Below are 21,655 nucleotides of genomic sequence, written 5' to 3'. Positions count from 1 at the left end.
GTATGCATGTGTGCATGTGTATATATATATGTGTGTGTGTGTGTATGTATGTATGTGTATATATATATATATATATATATATATATATATATATGGTTTATTTTGGGGTTTTTAAAAGTCCATTCTGCTGGGTTTTTTGGGTGTTTTTAGGCGTGATAGTCACTTGCTGGCCTGATAGGTGTATTGTGTCCAAATTTGGTGTCAATTCACCCAGTGATTTTTGAGTTATGTCAATCCCAAAAATGAACATTACATTTTTATTTATATAGATTATTACTAATATTACATGTAATATAAAATATAGAATTATAATATTTTATTATTATTATTATTATTAGTAGTAGTAGTAGTAGTAGTAGTATTATATTGTATTACATCATAATATTATAAATAATATATTATATTATATTATATTATATTATATTATATGTAGATGCACCTTAAGCCGCAGAGGTCAAGTCTTTCATTTGGAGAGCTGTGTAAGGATAGCAAACTGAACCAATCTAATCTATTTGGATTGCTAGTTGTTCTAAAATTAATTCAAGGAAAATTGCATTGTAAGAACCGTTGAGGTTGCCTATCAGGTAGTAACTAAGCAGGGATGCAGGCGACAGGTGAGAATGGCGAGAATTCTCACAATGGTGAGAAAGACTGTGTTTCTATTTCAATGACAGTAATTATTTCTGAGCATACCTATAAATTAGGATACAGCATTTTTATATAATTCTACGCCTTCTTTTGTCTTCTCTGGAGATCCATAATAGGGCGAGCCATCCCGTAAAAAAGAAAAGCCTCTTCAAATAGATCAGCCATTGAGTGGGAAACAGGTGGGAAGACCTGAGTGTTTGGCAAGAGTGGGCAGCTGCCTCAGGGGGCTAGTTTTGATGGTCATGTAAGAAAAGTATAATTTTAGTCATTCAATGTAATATTACTGTGATTCGTTTCTCCCTGAACAGAAATAGAGCTGGTGAGATTTTTTTCAGAGATGGGAGAGGTTAATGCAGGTATGGGCAAACTTTGGCCCTCCAGGTGTTTTGGACTTCAACTTCCAGAATTCCTAACGGCCGATAGGCAGTTAGGAATTCTGGAAGTTGAAGTCCAAAACACCTGGAGGGCCAAAGTTTGCCCATACCTGAGCTAATGTTTATGTCCTGCTGCTGTTATTATTATTATTATTATTATTATTATTATTATTATTAGTACTTCTTTTCATTGCTACATATCAACTTACTGGTACGTCTCTTATTTGGGGAATGGGTCAGATATAAATCAATAAGGAGAATGAAGAGGAAGGAAAAGGGCGTGTATGATGACAACATAGGCACACACTTACACAAACATACATACACCCAATACAGAGGCATAAGGATAATCAAACATAAGAAGTATTACAATTATTAAATATTAATATTTAATAGGGGCCCCCAGTGGTGCAGTGGCTTAAACTGCTGAGCTGCTAAACTTGCTGACCGAAAGGTTAGCGATACGAATCCAGGTAGCTGGGTGAGCTCCCGCTGTTAGGCCCAGCTTCTGCCAACCTTGCAGTTCGAAAACATGCAAATGTGAGTAGATCAATAGGTACCACCTTGGCGGGAAGATACCACCTTGGCCACATGACCTTGGAGGTGTCTATGGACAATGCTGGCTCTTCGGCTTAGAAATGGAGATGAGCACCACTCCCCAGAGTCGGACATGACTAGACTTAATGTCCGGGGAAACCTTAACCTTTACCTTACTATTAAAATAATTAAAAGCTGATTGTACCTATTCATCTGTCTGTCTATTTAAAAGTTAAAGTATGTCTGTCTGCGTGTACTGCAGAAACAATTCAGGGCCCTTCCACACAACCATATAACCCAGAATACCAAGGCAGATAATCCACAGTATCTGCTTTGATCTGGGTTATCTGAGGCCACACTGCCATATAATCCAATTCATTGTGGATTTTATACAGCTGTGTGAAAGGGGGCCTTAGTAGCTCTTTGTGATGTTACTGGATTGGCTTTTGTTAGGTGAAGTGGCCCTCCATGATGTCACTGGGAAAGAAAAGGGACAATTGTATGAGGGGAAGTGAGGAAGGAAGGAAAGAGAGCGACGGAGACATTGTGAGGCGCTATCAGAGCTGGAGAAGGGGAAAGGAGAGAGGAAGGATGGAAGGAAGGAAGGAAAGAAAGAAAGAAAGAAAGAAGGGAAAGGAGAAGGAAGAAAGGGAGGGAATGGGGAAGAAAGAAAAAGGAGGGAAGGAAGGAATAGAAAGGAAGAGGCAAAAGGAATGAATGGAGGAAAAGAAAAAGAAGGGACGAAACCAGGAGGCACACAGGCAACTTGGGTTAGATATGCTAGTTACACAGTAAAGTGTTAAGCCATTTGCTCTTACTCTTTGTCCTGCATTTTATCTCCCTTCACCCCTCACCTTGTTCCTTACACCCTTACACTCCTCAGCTGCATCACAAACATTTTTGGCTATGGCCCCGAGGCCACAGCATCAGAAGGAACCTAACCATAATTATCTGGTTGGGTTGCATGGAGGGCATGGGGTTGCGATTTCAAAGGTGCTGCACCTACTGGGTTGGGGTGAGGGGGCGAGTCAGTGTGAGTAAGGCACTGAGCAGGCTTCGCAAGGGCTGACAATTGAAGAAACGTTCCCCCTTCCCAGGGCCCCAGTTCAAAGGGACAGTCCTCCTTCATCTGCCTCCCCTTTGCAGGTGTGGAACCAGGAGCTTTATAATTAGAGACTCCGGCGCTCTCAGCCCCAGGGAAGAGTTGGCAAGCGCTAGGGTGAGTCCAGGAGTTCAAAGACGGCTCTACTCTGAGCCTGGGAAAGTTCCTTTGAAGGGACTTCAACTACAAACATCCTCCAGACTGCGTGCTGCTTGGGGTTTTTTGGGTGTTGTGATCCCACAGAAGGAACTTCCCTCTCCTCTCAGAAGACACATCTCTCCCATTATCAGGAATGGGAACTGACTCTCCAGATGTTGTTGGACTCCAACTCTGAGCAGCCCTAATTGACACAGACAATGAAGAGAAGAGTGGTCTGTCCATATCTGGAAGGCCCTGGGATTCCTTCTCCTGCTCTTTATGGACCAACATGATGGCCATGTTTAAATATCTGAAAGGATACTGTATTGAAGGGGGGGGGTGGAGCTTGTTTTCTGCTGATTTAGGGCCCTTCCACGCAGCCATATAGCACAAAATATTAAGGCAGATAATCCAAAATATCTGCTTTGAACTGGGTTTTCTGAGGGCTCTTCCACACAGCTCTATATCCCAGAATATCAAGGCAGAAAAATAATACATTATCTGCTTTGAACTGGGTTCTGTGGCGCAAGTAGCTGGGAGTCAGCTGCATTAAGATCACTACTGACCAAAAGGTCATGAGTTTGAAGCCAGCCCGGGTCCAAGGGAGCTTCTGACCAATTTTTGTAGCTTGCTGTCAACCTTTGCAGCCCAAAGACAGTTGCATCTGTCAGGTAGGAAATTTAGGTACCACTTATGCGGGGAGGCTAATTTATGATGCCATAAAAAGCCACCAGCAAGCATGCAAAGAATGAGGAAGTACTTCATCAGTGTCACAAATGGACGGTGAAGCGACAGCTCCCCTGGTGGCCAGAATACCCTCATGAAAAAGCTGGAATGTTAAATAGCCTCTGTGTGTCTTTCTATATGTGTTGTGTGTCTATGGCATTGAATGTTTGCCATGTATATTTACATTGTAATCCACCCTGAGTCCCCTGCGGGGTGAGAAGAGCGAATATAAATACTGTAAATAAATAAATAATCTGAGTCCACACTCAGGGTGCATCCAGGCAGCACTAAATTAACGGGTTTAAAACAGGGGCAAAAATTCCCGGGAGTTCAGAAGAGGTCCACATACAGACATGTTGGTCCCGGAATTTCTGCCTCCGTGTCAACATTTGATGCTTCATTGTGGGATTTGGAGGCTCCCAAGATGGCCGCCACGGAACTTCCATCAGAAATTTCGGTGGTTTTTAAAAAAAAAAAAAAAAACTTAAGATGCGAATCATTGTATAAGTTTTGTTCCTGGGTTATATAAGCTACAGGGCCATCTGTGAAAACAGGGTGCTGTTCCTGGATTATACATGTCTGTTCCTGATTGCTCTTATTGTGAAAAGATGTACAACATTGACTTGGGGGCCACAACTTTGTCCTGAACAGAGGAAAATGTGCCCTCCATGCGTCTCATGAAGTTTCTGGCACACAAACAAAGTTTTTGCCTTCTACTCAACTGTCACCTTCTTTTTAAGAACCGACCTACCAGGAACAAACATCTAAAACCTGGGAACAAACCAAGATAAAAATGTTGTGATTTCTCATTTCAGAGACATACAGACATGCAAAGATCCGCATATTCGGCTGAAAACAACAATATTACTGGACCTAGAAATTTCGCATTTTTTTGCCTTTTGTAGTAATTGCTTCTGCATTTACAGGTAATGGCGTCTGGCCACCCTCCTGTTTGCTGCGGAAACTCCTGGGATAAAGGTACTGTCTGGATAGACCTTCAGATAATGTGGGATTTTCTGCCTTGTTATTCTGGGATATAGGGCTGTGTGGAAGGACCCTTATCCTACACTGCCATATAATGCAGTTCAATGTGGATTTTATACAGCCGTGTGGAGGCAAAGATCCAGAACAATGGATTCCAACTTCAGGAGAAGAGTTTCTACCTATACATTAGGAAAAACTTCCTAAAGAAAGGGCTTTGATAGTTGAATACACTGCCTTGGAGTGTGATGAAGTGTCCTGCTCTGGAAACTTTGAAACATGATGAATGGCCTTCTGTCAGGAGTGTTTTAATTGTATGTTCCTGCATAGTAGAAGGTTGGACTGGATGCCCCTTGGGGTCTTTTCTATCCCTATTATTCTATGGTAACAGTTGTTATTCTGGATGAAATGCCTACCCCATCATTACCCTTGTTGCTGTTACCCCCCAGATTTCTTCATATCCTGTTTCAAAGCTCATGTGTAGAACTTGTTCCACACACATAGAACAGGTTTAGTTCGTTTTTTCTGCCCTACAGACAAGTATATTGGGCTGTCAAGGTCAGGCCTGAGTGCCTACCTCTGTACAAGATGGCAAAGCCCTGAGCTTGCATTAGCTGGTCCGACTGGAAGGAGAGGAGTAGGTAGTCAGTAGGAAAGAGCAGGGGAGCTCCCGGCCTCCAGCGACCATCAAACTGGGCCAACAAGACATTGCTGTGTCCGTCCCGCAGCTCCAGGCGGTCGTTGGGGTCGTGAACGTCAAAGATGCGGAAAGTGAGCTCCACAGAATCGCAGCCCACGGGACGCAGGGCCCAACTGCAGTTGCTGTCGGCTTCATAGTCATCTGGGAACTGCGGAGAGTAGATCACTCCAGAAGGATCACTGAAGTTTCCTTGACAGGCGCCCATGGAGACTGTGGAGTTGGAGGACAGGAGAGGAGAGGAGACAGCAGCAAAAGAAGAAGAATGCAATCATTATGAGAACTGTGACCATTAGTAGGTTAGGTTTGGGGATTTGAAATAATCTGATCAGTAAAAAGTATCCTGTTTGATCAGTCTGAATAAAGGCATCTCCTATTAGGTGAGGGCACTTCCAGACAGCACTAAATTACAGGATTTAAACAGGGGCAAAAAATCTCAGGAGTTCAGAAGGCGTCCACATACAGACCTGTTGGTCCTGGGATTTCTGCCTCCATTATTCAGACTTGATGCTTCATTGTGAGATTAGAGGCTCCCAAGATGACCACCATGCAACTTCCACTGGAAATTTTGGCATTTTTTTAAAAAAAATCTTAAGATGCGAACATGCAAATCATTGTATAAGTTCCGTTCCTGGGTTATATAAGCTGTAGGGCCATCTGTGCAGATAGCGTGCCGTTCCTGGGTTATTTATTTATTATTTATTTATGGCATTTGTGACCCGACTTTCTCAGCATTACGGTGACACAAGGCGGCTTACAGAAATTGGCAGAATTTGATGCCATACATTCATAAAGTATAATTAAAAACATTCAACCTAATATTATAGAAACCATATAAACCATTAAAATCATTAAAAACATATTATCACCAGTGTCGTCCTGTTAAAATCATTGTCCAGTAGCATCGTCTAGTCCAGGGGTCCTCAAACTAAGGCCCAGGGTCCAGATGTGGCCCTCCAAGGTCATTTACCTGGCCCTCACTCAGGGTCAACCTAAGTCTGAAATGACTTGAAAGCATACAACAACGACAACAATCAGCCAAAAGCAGGCCAACACTTCCCATTGAAATACTAATAAGTTTAGATTTGTAAATTTGTTCTTCATTTTAATTATTGTATTGTTTTTGAGTGTTTTTGTGCACTACAAATAAGATACAGTATGTGCAGTGTGCACAGCAATTCATTCATGTTTTTTTCAAATTATAATCCGGCCCTCCAACAGTTTGAGGGACTGTGACCTGGCCCTCTGTTTAAAAAGTTTGAGGACCCCTGGTCTAGTCATTCCGTATTCATTCTTCCTATATCATAATTATTTATCCTGCTGCATTTCCAAACACTTGTTCAAAGAGCCAACCTAATATTCCTAGGGAGGGAGTTATACATGTCTGTTCCTGATGGCTGCTCTTGTGAAAAGATGTACACTGTTGACTAAGGGGACACAACTTTGTCCTGGCCAGAAAAAATGTGCCCACCACACCTTTCATTAAGCTTCTGGCACACAAATAAAGTTTTTGCCTTCTACTCAACTGTCACCTTTTTTAAAGGAACCGACCAATCAGGAACAAGCATCAAAAATCCAGATAAAAATCCCATGATTTCCTATTGCAGGGACATACAGACATGCAAAGATCCAGATATTCGGCTCAAAACCGCAATATCCCTGCACCTAGAATATCCCATGTTTTTTTGTTTCTTGTAACAATTGCTTCTGCATTTACAGGGAACTGCGTCTGGGCACCCTCCTGTTTGCTACAGAAGCTCCTAGGATAAAGGTACTGTCTGGACAGGCCCTCAGAAAGCAGATGCAAAGGTGAATAAACATGACACGTAATAGCAGGGGGGAATCACACATGGGAATCACCCACTTATTTTTGCAGCCTCCGTCTAATTAGGTAAAGGTAAAGGTTTTCTCCTGACAATAAGTCCAGATATGTCCAACTCCGGGGGTTGGTGCTCATCTCCATTTCCAAGCCGAAGAGCCAGCATTGTCCGTAGACACCTCCAAGGTCATGTGGCCAGCATGACTGTATGGAATGCCATTACTTTCCTGCGGTACCTATTGATCTACTCACATCTGCATGTTTTTTTTTGTTTTTTTTTTGTTTTTTTTATTTAATTTTATTTAAGAAAACATACATTTGCAAGTGTTTGTTGCATACAGTGCAATACTCGCCATCTATTAATGTTCTATAATCCTTTATCTCATAGTATATTTCTATTAAGGGGTCACAGTCTACTATCTAAATATTACATAAAAAGATATCATAGATTCTTACTTTGCATCCACTTCTTCCTTGTCTACGGTCTTATAGGATCCTCTATATACATTTTTAATTTAACTTTACATTAAGGTGTTGAATCATTGGTTGCCATTCATTAACGAAGTTGTCTAGTATTTCTCCTCTTAACAATACAGTTATTTTGTCCATTATCAACATATCTATAATATATTTTTCCCATTCTTCTAGAGGAGGTATATCTGGGGTTTTCCAATATCTAGCATATACTATTCTAGCTGCCACTGTTGTGTAAAACAAAATTTTTCCAAATTTTCTTTCTAATTCTTCCTCAGGCATATTCAAAAGGTACATTTGAGGTGTCATTTTGAAATTTGTGTTTAACATTTTTTCAAGATATATGTGGATCTGTTTCCAGTAATTTTTTACTTTGCTACAAGACCACCATGTGTGATAGAATGTACCATTTTCTTTCCCACATTTCCAACATCTGCATGTTTTTTAATTGCTAGGCTGGCAGAAGTTGGGGCTGACAGCAGAAGCTCACACCGCTCCCCGGATTCCAACCTGCGACCTTGTGGTCAACAAGCTCAGCAGCTCAGCAGTTTAACCCACTGCGCCATTGGGGGCTCCTGTTCCATCTAATTATTATCCCCTAAAAAGTAGACCTAGTCAATCAAACTGAATTTAGATATGTATTCATTTAATATGTTCTCTTTGATTTAATGACTCTACTCCATCGGGATTAACAATTGGATTTAAATTGTTGTTTGTGATCTCTGAAAACCACAACATGAACCCACGCCAAGTCTTGCTGTTGTTTGGTTTTGTTCTTAGAAGACACTTTGTAAAAGAAATGAAAACTAATCTGTGAAGCTGACACGCCACGCTTTGACATCTCTCAGAGTAACAAACTGGGAAAGAAAACAGCCCGACCGTGTCCGAAGAAATAGGAAAATGAAAAACACAAAATAAAAAAACCCCAATGTTGGTTAAAAATAAATAAATACATGCAATCCAGATGTTGAGAACATGAAACTGGAAGGACAGGAGCAAAATGATATCCACTTTGGAGGCAGGCTGGGAAAGTTTCCCTTGTGCAAACCCCAAAATACGCACAATCCCATCTGCAATGCATTCTTCCCATTTCTAAGCCAGACACTCCCTCTTGACACTGGCAAACGTTTAGTGTCCTTTCAGGCAGCAAAAGATGAGCTTGGGCAAATACACATATATTGCTACTTAAATGCCTCACGACGCTCAATGGATTTTCCTCCCCATTAAGTGAGCATATAGCATTGTAGCCTTAATTCCATAATATGGGAATGAACTTTCTTTTACCCATTCTTGCAGGAAAATCCCATATTCTAATGTTGCTCATCACTGCTCCCAAGAGTTTCAGGGATTTCAGACCCCTGCTGTGAACCCTAAACAGGAATGTTTCTGAATAACCATGGACTCAGATACACCAGCTTAAAGCAGACATTGAATATCAAGGCAGCTCAATGTCTGCTTTAACCCAGTGTGGGTTTATGAGTCCACACTGTAATGTAATGTAATGTAATGTAATGTAATATACACACACGCATATATTGCTGGAGTTTCACTTAGAAAATGTTCCTGTTTTGAATTATATACAAATTCAACTTAATCTGGTTGCTTACTTGGAACTGCCTGTATAATAATAATAATAATAATAATAATAATAATAATAATAATGTACCCAATCAAATTAGTGGATTTATTTATTTATTTGACTTGTATACCGCCACTCCCAATTTGGCTCGGAGCGGTTTACAACAGTAGATTAAAACAATACAACCAACTTTAAAATACAATAAAAACGAGAGCAGACATAGTCCCAAGTTATTCACCCATTGAAAGCTTGCTGGAAAAGAAAGGTTTTACAGGATAGTAGGTGTAGGAGTCCTTCCACACAGCCATATACCCCTACACCTATATTATTATTATTATTATTATTATTATTATTATTATTATTATTATTAGGTTCTTGTGGGTTTTTTCGGGCTATAGGGCCATGTTCTAGAGGCATTTCTCCTGACGTTTCGCCTGCATCTATGGCAAGCATCCTCAGAGGATCCTCTGAGGATGCTTGCCATAGATGCAGGCAAAACGTCAGGAGAAATGCCTCTAGAACATGGCCATATAGCCCGAAAAAACCCACAGGAACTGAGTGATTCCAGCCATGAAAGCCTTCGACAATACATTATTATTATTATTATTATTATTATTATTATTATTATGTTTCTGTGAGTTTTCTGGGCTGTATGGCTATGTTCCAAAAGCATTTTTTCCTGACGTTTCACCAACATCTATGGCAGGCATACTCAGACCCATGATCTCACAACTTCTAAGGATGCCTGTCATAGAAGTGGGTGAAACGTCAGGAGAGAATGCTTCTGGAACATGGCCATACAGCCCAGAAAACTCCATGCAACCCGGTGATTCTGGTCATGTAAGCCTTCAACAATACAATAATAATAATAATAATAATAATTTATACTCCACTTTTTCTCTCCACAAAGGAGACTTAAAGCAGCTCCAACAGTATTATGGAAAAGGGGGGGAAATATCTCAGGCCCCTTCTGCACTGTCCTACAATCCAGTTTATCAAAGCGGACAATCTGGATTTTATATGGGGGTGTAAAGGGGCCTCAGACACCATGGATATATTGAATTATGACCCAGATAGAATTTGTATGTAAGTCGGAACAGGTACATTTTCTAAGTGAAACCCCAGCCATATGTGCGTGTGTGTATGTGTTAATGTGTGTGTGTGTGTACACACACACACACAAAAATAATGACCCTTGACATTAAGTCTAGTGGTGTCCATCTCTGGGTGGTGGTGCTCATCTCCATTTCTAAGTCAAAGAGCCGGCATTGTCCATAAACGCCTCCAAGGTCATTTAGTCGGCATGACTGCATGGAGCTTCGTTACCTTCCTGCAGAAGTAGTACCTATTGATTTACTGACATTTGCAAGTTTGCAAACTGCTAGGTTGGCAGGAGCTGGGTCTAACAACGGGAGCTCACCCTGTCCCGTGGATTTGAACTGCTTTGCACCACCGCGGCCCATATACACACATACATACACACAGTTTATTAACTTTAGATAGCACAGGAAAAGGTTAACACCCCTGTGGTGTTTGTTTTGCTCTTTGTGCACTGTTCAGAAGATTTCACCTCAGTTTTACCCTGTTATAATTGAATATTGGAAAATATTGGAAAATTTGGCTTCTTGTGGAAACAAAGACTGGTGATAGAGCTTCAGTGGAGACACCTTTTCCCTATTCTTTCCCTATTCTTTCCCTATTCTAACCCCTCTTTCAGGGGTTAATTTCCATTTCTAGGGGTAGATTTCTCTCACTTCTTGTGGTCACATTTCCGTTCTTAACTATGAGTCATTTGTAAGTTGGATGTTAGTAATTTGGGGACTGCCTGTACCAATATCATAAGCACATAAATCTTGATTAATTTCATTATTTAAGCCAGGTTTTTGACAATACACTTACCATTGTATATGCCTATCCGGCCATCTCCTCCACACAGTTCACTGGATTTGCCAAAGCAGACTTGGTCACACTCCACGGCACTCACTGGTTGACTATGGCGGACATCCCCTTCGTGGCCACAGAAACAGGCATAGCCAGCTTCTACGCCAGCAAACTTTAGGAGAGAAAGACAGGTAGCAGGATAATGTATTTGTAGAAATGGTGAATATGTTTCTGTAACTTGTAACATGCTGGGCCCCATCTACACTGCCATATAATGCAGTTTGATAATGGAGTTTAACTGCATTGAGATGCATTATATGGCAGTATAAACCAGGCATGGGCAAATTTTGGCCCTCCAAGTGTTTTGGACTTCCACAAATTTCTAACAGCCGGTAGGCTGTTAGGAATTGTGGGAGTTGAAGTCCAAAACACCCGGAGGGCCAAAGTTTGCCCATGCCTGCTGTAGCCTCAGATAGTTTGGAAATAAGACTTGAACACTCTGTGACAATCTTTTTCTGGATTAGGGCCAGTATTTCAATCAAGCTTTAGGGAAGAATTGTTAAGTTGCTTCATCAATGATCCTTTTAATGGCTAATTAATACTTATAGAACCAGACAGGTGGAGTGTGGTAGGACGCGCCATAGGCAAAGCACTTTAAAATGAATTGTAACTCTAAGTCAATTGCAAAAGAAAAGTCATGCAATGGCTTGAGCACATTGCAGCTGCATTTCCATTCATGTTCATTGGCAATGGCCAAGAGTCATTTACCAGTCCCTAACTCAACCTGGGAACTGGGACCCCTGGGGGCATGCGTCACAGGGGTTGCCAAAGACCATCAGAAAACACATATTTCTGATGGTCTTAGTTTAGTCCAGATCCATCATTGTTTGGGTCCACAGTGATCTCTGGATGTAGGTGAACTACACCTCCAAAACTCAAGGTCAGTGCCCACCAAACACTTCCAGGATTTTCTGTTCATCATGGGAGTTCTGTGTGCCAAGTTTGGTTCAATTTCATCCTTGGTGGAGTTCAGAATGCTCTTTGATTGTAGGTGAGCTATAAATCCCAGCAACGACATCTCCCAAATATCAAGATCTATTTTCCCCAAACTCCACTGGTGTTCACATTTGGACATATTGAGTATTCGTGCCAAGTTTGGTCCAGATCCATCATTGTTTGAGTCCACAGTGATCTCTGGATGTCGGTGAACTACACCTCCAAAACTCAAGGTCAGGGCCCACCAAACCCAGTATTTTCTGTTGGTCATGGGAGTTCTGTGGGCCAAGTTTGGCCCAATTCCATTGTTGGTGGAGTTCAGAATGCTCTTTGATTGTAGATGAACTATAAATCCCAGCAACTACAACTCCCAAATGCCAAGGTCTATTTTCCCCCAAACTCTACCAGTGTTCACATTTGGGCATAATGAATATTTGTTCCAAGTTTGGTCCACATACATCATTGTTTGAGTCCACAGTACTCTCTGGATATAGATGAACTACAACTCCAAAACTCAAGGTCAATGCCCATCAAATCCTCCCAGTATTTTCTGTTGAGTATTTGTTCCAAGTTTAGTCCAAATCCATCATTGTTTGAGTCCACAGTGCTCTCTGGATATAGATGAACTACAACTCCAAAACTCAAGGTCAATGCCCATCAAACCCTCCCAGTATTTTCTGTTGGTAATGGGAGTTCTGTGGGCCAAGTTTGGCCCAATTCCATTGTTAGTGGAGTTCAGAATGCTCTTTGATTGTAGGTGAACTATAAATCCCAGCAACAATTGTAGGTGAACTATAAATCTCGGCGAGTGAATATATTTCCCAAATGCAGTCTGTTCCAACTACTGCTCTGTCCTCATGAGGCACTTTCCCCTGTCCTTAATGAAGGCCTTACTCTATTGTTCCGGTCCTTTTGTGTTCCTCCCTCAGAAACCCATTCTCCCTGAGAAACACATTCTACATATCTCATCTAGGGTTTTACCAATTTTATCAATTTTATTCCTAGTACATTTGGCCTGCCCACTGTACTCTATTTCTCTATCATGTTAATTTGAATCTGTTTATTTTATTTTGTTATTTCATGTATTTATTTTGATGTTATTAATTGCTTGTTTGTATTTTATTTTGCTGTACTGTAATTTTGGGCTTGGCCTCATGTTAGCTGCCCCAGGAGATGGTGGCGGGGTATAAATAAAGTTTATCATCATCATCATCATCATCATCATCATCATCATCATCATCCTCTACAACTCCCAAATGACAAAATCAATCCCTCCCTCCCAAAACCCACCAGTATTCAAATTTTGGCATATCGGGTATCTGTGCCAAATTTGGTCCGGTGAATGAAAACACATCCTGCATGATCAGATATTTACATTACGATTCATAACAGTAGCAAAATTATTGTTATGAAGTAGCAACAAAAATAATATTGTGATTGGGGGTCACCACAACATGAGGGACTCTATGAAGGGGTTGTGGCATTAGGAAGGTTGAGAAACACTGCTTAACTGGATATTGCAGTCAGGATGGCTAAATTAATTTAGGAGGCAGAACGCAAATTATGTGCCTATAATCAAATACATTGCAATGAAAGGCATTTATTAACTCAAATTATTAATAGAATACAGTACTGCCTTTAGAAAATAGGAGAGAAAAGTTTCCAAGCACAAGACACTCCTCCCAAGAAGAATCTGCAAGTGGCCTTATGTGGCCTTGTACTTACTGGCTCGAGAAACCAGGGCTGGATTTACTTATAATTTTTGGAAAATGTTATATATAACCGTTATATTACACAACCGTCAACAATAGCACATGATAGACATTAAAAGTACACCAACTGGGTTTCTCTCCCTTTGTCCCATAAATCTTATCTTGCAAAGCTTAGCATTACTTCATTAATTTTCCAGCTTCACTGTTCCCTATTATTTTATCATATCTCTCCAAGAAGAATGTTTGGTCTCGTGGTGGTTTATGGTTTGGGAGAGCCTTGTTTATGAAAGGAAAATGGATACCAGATTTCAATAAACTGAATGGCATTCCTCTTCCATTCTCGTCTGCTCTGGGCAAAGACTGTAAACAATACATTTGCCTGCCATAGATGAAGGCGAAACGTCAGAAGAGAATGCTTCTAGAACATGGCCGTACAGCCCGGAAAACTCACAGCAACCCGATACATTTTAGACTGTCAGTCCCAGAATCCCCACACGAGAATGGTTACCATCTGTGCTAGGTGGGAGCTTCTGCAAGTAATAGTCCCCCAAAGTAACTTTTCCAGATCCTGGGGGGAAACTGAACCTTCCAGTAATGCTACTGGAGACTTTGGAGACATTAAATTAATTTAGCTGAACAGCAGGGAAAGAGTTCTTGACTTTAAGAGCTTCTAAGAAAGACAATGGGAAAGACTAAATGTAAACCATATAATGGGGAAGACAAACAGAGCAACGTATTCCCATATGCAAAACAAAATGTAAACACTTTGAAATGTGTAGTGTACGTCATTCGAGCAAATGCAAAATCCCCAAAACAGGAGCATAACTGCAAAGGCAGACGCCCAAACTGAGTGCAACAAATGGGTAACAACTGTAGATTTGCTGCGCTCATAAAAAATTGATCGCCCAAAACGAGAAAAACAAATTTACAACTCAAATGGGAGAACTCCGTCTTACTCAGTCCTGAGGATTAAGCTGATGGGTTGCCAACAGGGAACCATAATATAGTATCTGATGCTCCTTAGGCTACTCAGTTGGTGGAAGACATAGGGTGCACCTACACTGCAGAATTAATGCAGTTTGATGCCACTTTAACTGTCATGGCTGAATGCTACGGAATTTTGGGAGATGTAGTTCAGTGAGGCACCAGCCCTCTTTGGCAGAGAAGGCTAGTCCTTGTAAAGCTACAGCTCCCACAATTCCATAACAGTTAAAGAATGCAAAACTGCATTTTTGCAGTGTAGATGCACCCATGGAAAATTTTAATACTGGTTATATTTAATCCACTTTTAATGCTTGTATATCTATATATTTTCAAATTGTTATGCTGATGCTTTTATGTAAAGCCGCTTTTGGCAGTTGTAGTTCACCTACATCCAGAGAGCACTGTGGACTCAAACAATGATAGAGGTGATCCAAACTTTGCACGGATACTCAATATGCCCAAACATGAACAGTGGTGGAGTTGGGAAAAATAGACCTTGGCATTTGGGAGTTGTAGTTGCTGGGATTTATAGTTCACCTACAATCAAAGAGCATTCTGAACTCCATTGACGAAAAAATTGGGACAGAATTTCCACATAGACACCTCCTCGCACACTCTCCATCACTCTACACATGTGCACCACACTGCCATGTGTTGAGCATGCCTGCTCTCCCCTCTCTGCTTGGAGCCTTAGAAATAGCCCTCCCCTTGGCTGAAAGGCCGTCTGAGAGGCTGGCCACATCACAGCAGAAGAGGACTTTTGGTGGGAGGATTCGCCGTCTTGCTGCCTGTTTCCAAAAAGGAAGAGAAGCACAGGTGGCAGATCTTCAGTCTTCTCTGCCAAATGGGTTGCTAAGACTATATGAAATTTGTTTTCTAATGGACTTTGGCAACCCTTCTAAAAACCTCTTACGACCCCCCCTCTGGGTTTCGACCACTAAGGGTACCCAATTCAGGCTTGGGACCCACGGATTAAGATTGTGGAATGACCTGCCAGAAGAGGTACATCTCTTGGCTATACTTTCTGAGGCTAAAAGAGCAGCATAGATCCCTGGAAGCAGAGGTATGGATAAAGCTGGGTGACTCATACATCCACTTTGGGTCAATCACTCTGGCTTATCTGATAGAGTTGTTGTGAGGATGGGGAGGCAGACAGTCGTGTCCACCAGGTTACGTTCATTGGGCAAAAATACAGGGCATGAAGCATAGCTAATAATAACATAAATAAGCCTATGATGATATCCACAACAGAAGGGGAGATTGATAGGGACTGGCTTACCTTGTAACCTCGCTTGCGGCAGAAGCTGAGGCAAACTTGCACCGTGAGTTTGGTGGAGGTGCCGCTGCTTCCGCTCAATGCTGGTGGAGTCCCAGAGTCCAGGAAGCAACCGACATAGCCGGGCACTGGGGAAAATACAACAAAATAGTCTATTTACGCTCTCATCCATATCAAAAAGAAGGCAACAATCAGAAATGCCATTACATGCACCTTTTGGAGACAAAGCATAACTACAAGACTCTCAATGCAAGCTAATTATTATGATGCAAAATGACTAATGCATAAAAGTCTCGCTTCCTCAAATACCAAATTATTAGTATAACTAAAGAAATAAAAATGCTATGTAATATCATGCTGTTGGTTGACATGCATTGCCATTCCTTGATGTGCTTGACATGCATTGCCATTCCTTGATATTTGGAAATTAGGGGCCTTCATCTAAAATTTGTCACAGGGGAGATGCAGCCCAAGAGAATCATTGGGACAACCCCAACAGAATTGGGAAATGCTATATTTTTGGTCCAAAACTCTCAGAATCCTACCCATATTGATGGAGGAATTCTGGAAACTCTGGAAATTTCTTAGTTACATACACACAGAAAGCCTGCCCAGGGTCCCAAACTCACTGTGGCAGGTTGGGATGTCACAGTACTTCCAGTAGATCCCTTCCTCGTTCTCTGAGATGTAGCACCAAGGCTGGACATCGCCATCCGGATTCCGGCAATAGTTGTGGCTGCCCAGGCCCCACTCGCCATTGGAGTATTTTGCTGTGTTGTAGGCATGCTCCCGCGTCTGGTTCCAGTAAAGGCAGGCACGTCCGGTGCTCCCCAAAGAGGTCCTGTTCTGCGAACCCCGATAATCAGCCCCATTCACCATAAAACATTCAGATAACTCTGAGGACAACAAGGGGGGAGAGAAAGAAAAGGAGATGGTTAGCTCTCTTGAATGCACACATTCCAGTCTTCTCATAGGTAAAGGTAAATGATTCCCCCTGACATTGAGTATAGTCATGTCTGACTCTGGGGGGTGGTGCTCATCTCCATTTCTAAGCCGAAGAGCCAGTGTTGTCCATAGACGCCTCCAAGGTCATGTGGCTGGCATGAGTGCATGGAGTCCTGTTACCTTCTCACCAGATCTACTCATATTTACATATTTTTGAACTGCTAGGTTGGCAGAAGCTGGGGTTAACAGTGGGAACTCACCCCGTTCCCCGGATTTGAACTGCTGACCTTTCAGTCAGCAAGTTTTGCAGCTCAGCGGTTTAACTCACTGTGCCACTAGGTTACATCTGCGTACAAGATGTATATGAAATATACATGATTGCATGTTCAGACATGGGGACTATCTCTTAAGATATCTCATTATGTATATATGCAAATACCGGCATTCCCAAATCTGAAAAAAGAAAATCCAGACTATTTCTGATCTCAAACATTTTGAATAACTTAACTTATACAGGAATATTTATTTTGCATCTCCAAAGACCAGCTGTCTTGTGTAGGAGAGCTGTATTTCTCCCCAAGGCTAGCAATGTATTTTAGGAGAAACGAATGCACATAAAATTGTGTATGTTTCCTAAATCCACATGATAAAAATCGAAATAAAGGAGCACAAACCCCTTCGAAAAAGGAGAAGAAATACAAAAACATATATGTCCAAAAGAAGTGCAAAATAATGCCTATGGTATATTTGGAACAAAAGCATACAAACAAGCATGAATGTCTATGGGAAGCAAAGCCTCGGTCTCGTAACCTGATACAGAAGTGAGGCAGAGCAAGAATGCCAGTGGGATGCTGAGAAAGACAGAGAGAATGAGATTGACAGATTTTCACATTCCAATCTATAGATTCTGCTTCCACTACACCATGCAATAAGCAATTATAGACACCAAACTGACTCAAACTCGACCAATGTTTTTAAAACAACAACAAAAGTGTTGTCGAAGGCTTTCATGGCCGGAATCACTGGGTCACTGTAAGTTTTCCAGGCTATGTGGCCATGTTCCAGAAACATTATCTCCTGAGAATGCCTGTCATAGATGTGGGTGAAATGTCAGGAGAGAATGCTTCTGGAACATGGCCATACAGCCTTGGAAACTCACAGCAACCCAACAACAAAAGTGTCTGAATAATACTGCACTGATATGTTCATATTAGGTACTGATCTAGAAACAGCTTTGCTATAGCCAGTTTGGAAGTAACTCATTACAAATAACCAGTTATTTGAAATTATTTCCCCAGTAACTAACACATAACAAAATCACAGTAAAATTGCAGAAAGAAGGATATCATAATTCCTTTCATAGTATGACTCTTATTTTTATGCTTGCATAGTTATGTGGCTGTAGCATAGTTTGTGCTGGATCTTGTCTTGAATTCTCATGTGGATATTGAGGTTGATGTTTTGGTGCACAAGCAATCAGCTTAGATCAGGCACGGGCAAACTTGGGCTCTCCAGGTGTTTTGGACTTCAACTCCCACAATTCCTAACAGCCTCAGGCCCCTTCCTTTCCCCCCTCAGCCGCTTAAGCTTAAGCCGCTGAGGAAGGGGCCTGAGGCTGTTAGGAATTGTGGGAGTTGAAGTCCAAAACATTTGGAGGGCCCAAATTTGCCCATCCCTGGCTTAGAGTATACAGATTTTCTTTAAGTACCTACATAGATACTCTGAAATCCTATAAAGGATTGTTTTTAAAATGTAACTATACAATAGCTAACTATTTATGGGAGGAGTGAAAGGTTTGTCTCTATACCTGTTTATAATTTCTTTTTACAAATAAATTCACAAGTTACTTACGGTGAATTTGTGATTCATAAAAACTGCAAATCACCTAGTTGTTTTGCTAGAAATTCACTCTTGCAAAGCAGTCTTCCTGAGATCTTTAAGAAGGAGAAAATCCCATTGTGTTCACGAGGATAACTTCCAAGTATGGAAATGTATAGAATCATACAGACTCATAGAGTTTTGGTTTATATTTGAGTTTTGGTTTCTGTATGTAAGGCATTGAATTTTGCCATTATTTTTGTGTAAACTGCTTTGAGTTCCCTCCAGAAGTGGGAAAAGCAGTATATAAATATTGTAAATAAAGAAATAATCGAGTTGGAAGAAACCAGAAGGGACATCCAGTCCAACCCACTACCATGCAGAAATACACAAAGCACTCCTGACAGATGGCCATCCAGTCACCGTTTTAAAAAGCTTCTCAGAAGGATACTCCACCACACCACGAGGCAGCATATGTTACTAATGAACAACTTTTACCATTAAGTTCTTCCTAATCTTCCTAATCTTCCTGTAATCTGAATCCATTGCTCCATGTGTTAGTTTCTGGAGCAGCAGAAATAATAATAATAATAATAATAATAATAATAATAATAGAAACAATTATAATAATAATTAATAAGAATAAGATTAAGAATAATAATAATAATAATAATAATTATTATTATTATTTATTATTTACAGTTCTTATATTCCGCCCTTCTCACCCCGCAGGGGACTCAGGGCGGATTACAGTAAACACATATATGGCAAACATTCAATGCCAGTTTGACAAACAACATTTAACAGACAAAGGCTATTTAACTTTTTTCTGGCCGCCAGGGGAGCTGCTGCTTTTCATCGTCCATCAACGACACCGATGAAGTTCTTCGGCATTCCACATTCCCCGGAGTCTTTTTTCTTTATGGCCTCATAAATTAGTTAAATTTAGCCTCCCACACAAGGTGGTCCCTTATTTTCCTACTTGACAGATGCAACTGTCTTTCGGGTTGCAAAGGTCGACAACGGGCTACACAATGGCTGGACACCCACTCCAGCCCGGGCTGGCTTCGAACTCATGACCTTTTGGTCAGAGTGATCTTAATGCAGCTGACACTCAGCCAGCTGCGCCACAATCCCGGTGCTGTTAATAATAATAATAATAATAATAATAATAATAATAATGAGAAACAATTGGAAAAGCGGACACAATATGAGGATTTAAAGATTGAATTGCAAAGAGTAATTTGCACAAGCCAGTAAAGGTGGCTTTTTGATTGTAGAATAACTATAAATCCCAGCAACTACAACTCCCAAATGACAAAATCAATCTGCCCCCAACCCCACCAGTATTCAGATTTGGGCATATCGGTTATTTGTGGCAAATTTGGTCCAGTGAATGGAAATACATCCTGCATATCAGATATTTACATTATGATTCATTGCTCTGATGTTCCTCCAGCTCCACATAAATGTAGCAAAATTACAGTTATGAAGTAGCAATGAAAATAATATCATGGTTGAAGGTCATCACAATATGAGGAACTGTATTAAGGGGTCACCAGATTAGGAAGGCTGAGAACCATTGAACTAGATCATTTACCTGCCTTAGCTCACCAGGCTTTCATTCTGGAGTTACAGACCACAGGTTCAACGGCACATTTGTTTGTCTTGTTAGTATGCTATCCTTGCCCCTAGGCTGGCCTTGTTATACAAATAGGTTCTTCTGAAAGTGTGGGAAGACCTGGGGCCCAACTCCTTCCAGCCTGGGGTCTGGAGGGGACACTGTTGAGCTTTCTAGAGGTCAAGGAGGAAGATGGGTAGGTCCCTATCCGCTTTATCCGCCTCCTTCTGCCCCTGTTGTGTTTTGCCTGCACTTGACTGTCTTGGCATGGTCGCCTCTAAGTGTGCCTTTGAACTCTTTGATCCTCCTCCAGTCCCTCCTCTCCCAAACATAAGATCTAAAAGGGTCTCCTGTGTTTCTCTTGCCTCCAGCCAGGGCTCACGCGACACCCTCCACACCGATTCCCCTTTGAATCTTCAAAGCCTTTGCATGCTTTAACTGATTACACATTTAGCATCTCTAATCTCTTTTTGGCCCCCGCCCTGGAGGCAGCCTTGGGACGTGTCCCTCTTCTTTCAAGCTTGTCTTGTCACACTTGCTCTGAAGTTCCTCCAGCTCCACATTTCAGGGGAAGGGGGAAGGGGAGAAGAGGGGCAGCTGGAGGTCTCTTATGAACTTCCAGAAAAGACAAGAGCCTTCCTCTTTCGGCTGGTCTTGTCAAAGCCTGCCCTTCCCTTAAACTCTTGGCTTTTGAATTAAGTGCCAGAGATGTACGTTTATTAAGCCTTCCTGTCACAAATGTGGTGCTGGATTCGTCCGGCAAAAGAAAGTGTTTCTGAGCAAGAGCTGGTCATTCAAAGCATGTCCTCACCTCTTTTGGAAAAAATGTCTTTTTGGAGTTACAACTTCTGGGAAAAGTCATCTTATAAATTTCTCAGCATCTGGCCTTGGTTCTTCCCAATTTGGAGGCGTAGCTTGAGAAACTTCAGATCTCATTTTGGTGGTTATTCTTGTTTTCTTCTGTATTGTTTAGAAATTGAATAGTATAAGCTAGGTCGCTGTGAACCCTGGACATGATGATGTTATGGAGCCAATCCCCACCCAGACCAAAAAACTCATTTACACAATGTTGTCTTTTTCATCAATTATGGAGTACATCGCTAACATTTGTCAGTCTGAACTCCACTCCTACTGTTGTTCATTCCTGTCATTCTAGAGCAGTAGTGGGCTAGATGGGCTATCGCTATAGATGGCTCAGAAAGGTTATTTAAGTGGCCTACCTTCCCCACCATTTTGCCCTCTCTATCAGTGATTCTCAACCTTCTAATGCCGCGACCCCTTATTACAGTTCCTCATGTTGTGGTGACGCCCAGCCATAAAATTATTTTTGTTGCTACTTCATAACTG

The 21,655-nt window shown here is 41.4% G+C and overlaps 1 protein-coding gene across 1 annotated transcript in view; it reads right to left on the bottom strand.

Annotated features, from left to right (window-relative positions):
* KREMEN2 (kringle containing transmembrane protein 2) overlaps window positions 1-21,655 on the bottom strand; it is a 51,015-nt gene that overhangs the window by 9,152 nt on the left and 20,208 nt on the right. Inside the window, exons 2-5 of the mRNA XM_060780577.2 lie at window positions 16,554-16,820; window positions 15,928-16,052; window positions 10,975-11,128; window positions 5,084-5,416 (exon numbers count right to left, since the gene is read on the bottom strand). Of these exons, the coding sequence (XP_060636560.1) occupies window positions 5,084-5,416; window positions 10,975-11,128; window positions 15,928-16,052; window positions 16,554-16,820 (879 nt within the window). The remainder of the gene's footprint in view (window positions 1-5,083; window positions 5,417-10,974; window positions 11,129-15,927; window positions 16,053-16,553; window positions 16,821-21,655) is intronic.

The sequence above is a fragment of the Anolis sagrei genome, chromosome 6 (assembly GCF_037176765.1).
Source record: "Anolis sagrei isolate rAnoSag1 chromosome 6, rAnoSag1.mat, whole genome shotgun sequence".
Taxonomy (NCBI): Eukaryota; Metazoa; Chordata; class Lepidosauria; order Squamata; family Dactyloidae; genus Anolis; species Anolis sagrei.
This window is presented reverse-complemented; position numbering and strand designations above follow the sequence as displayed.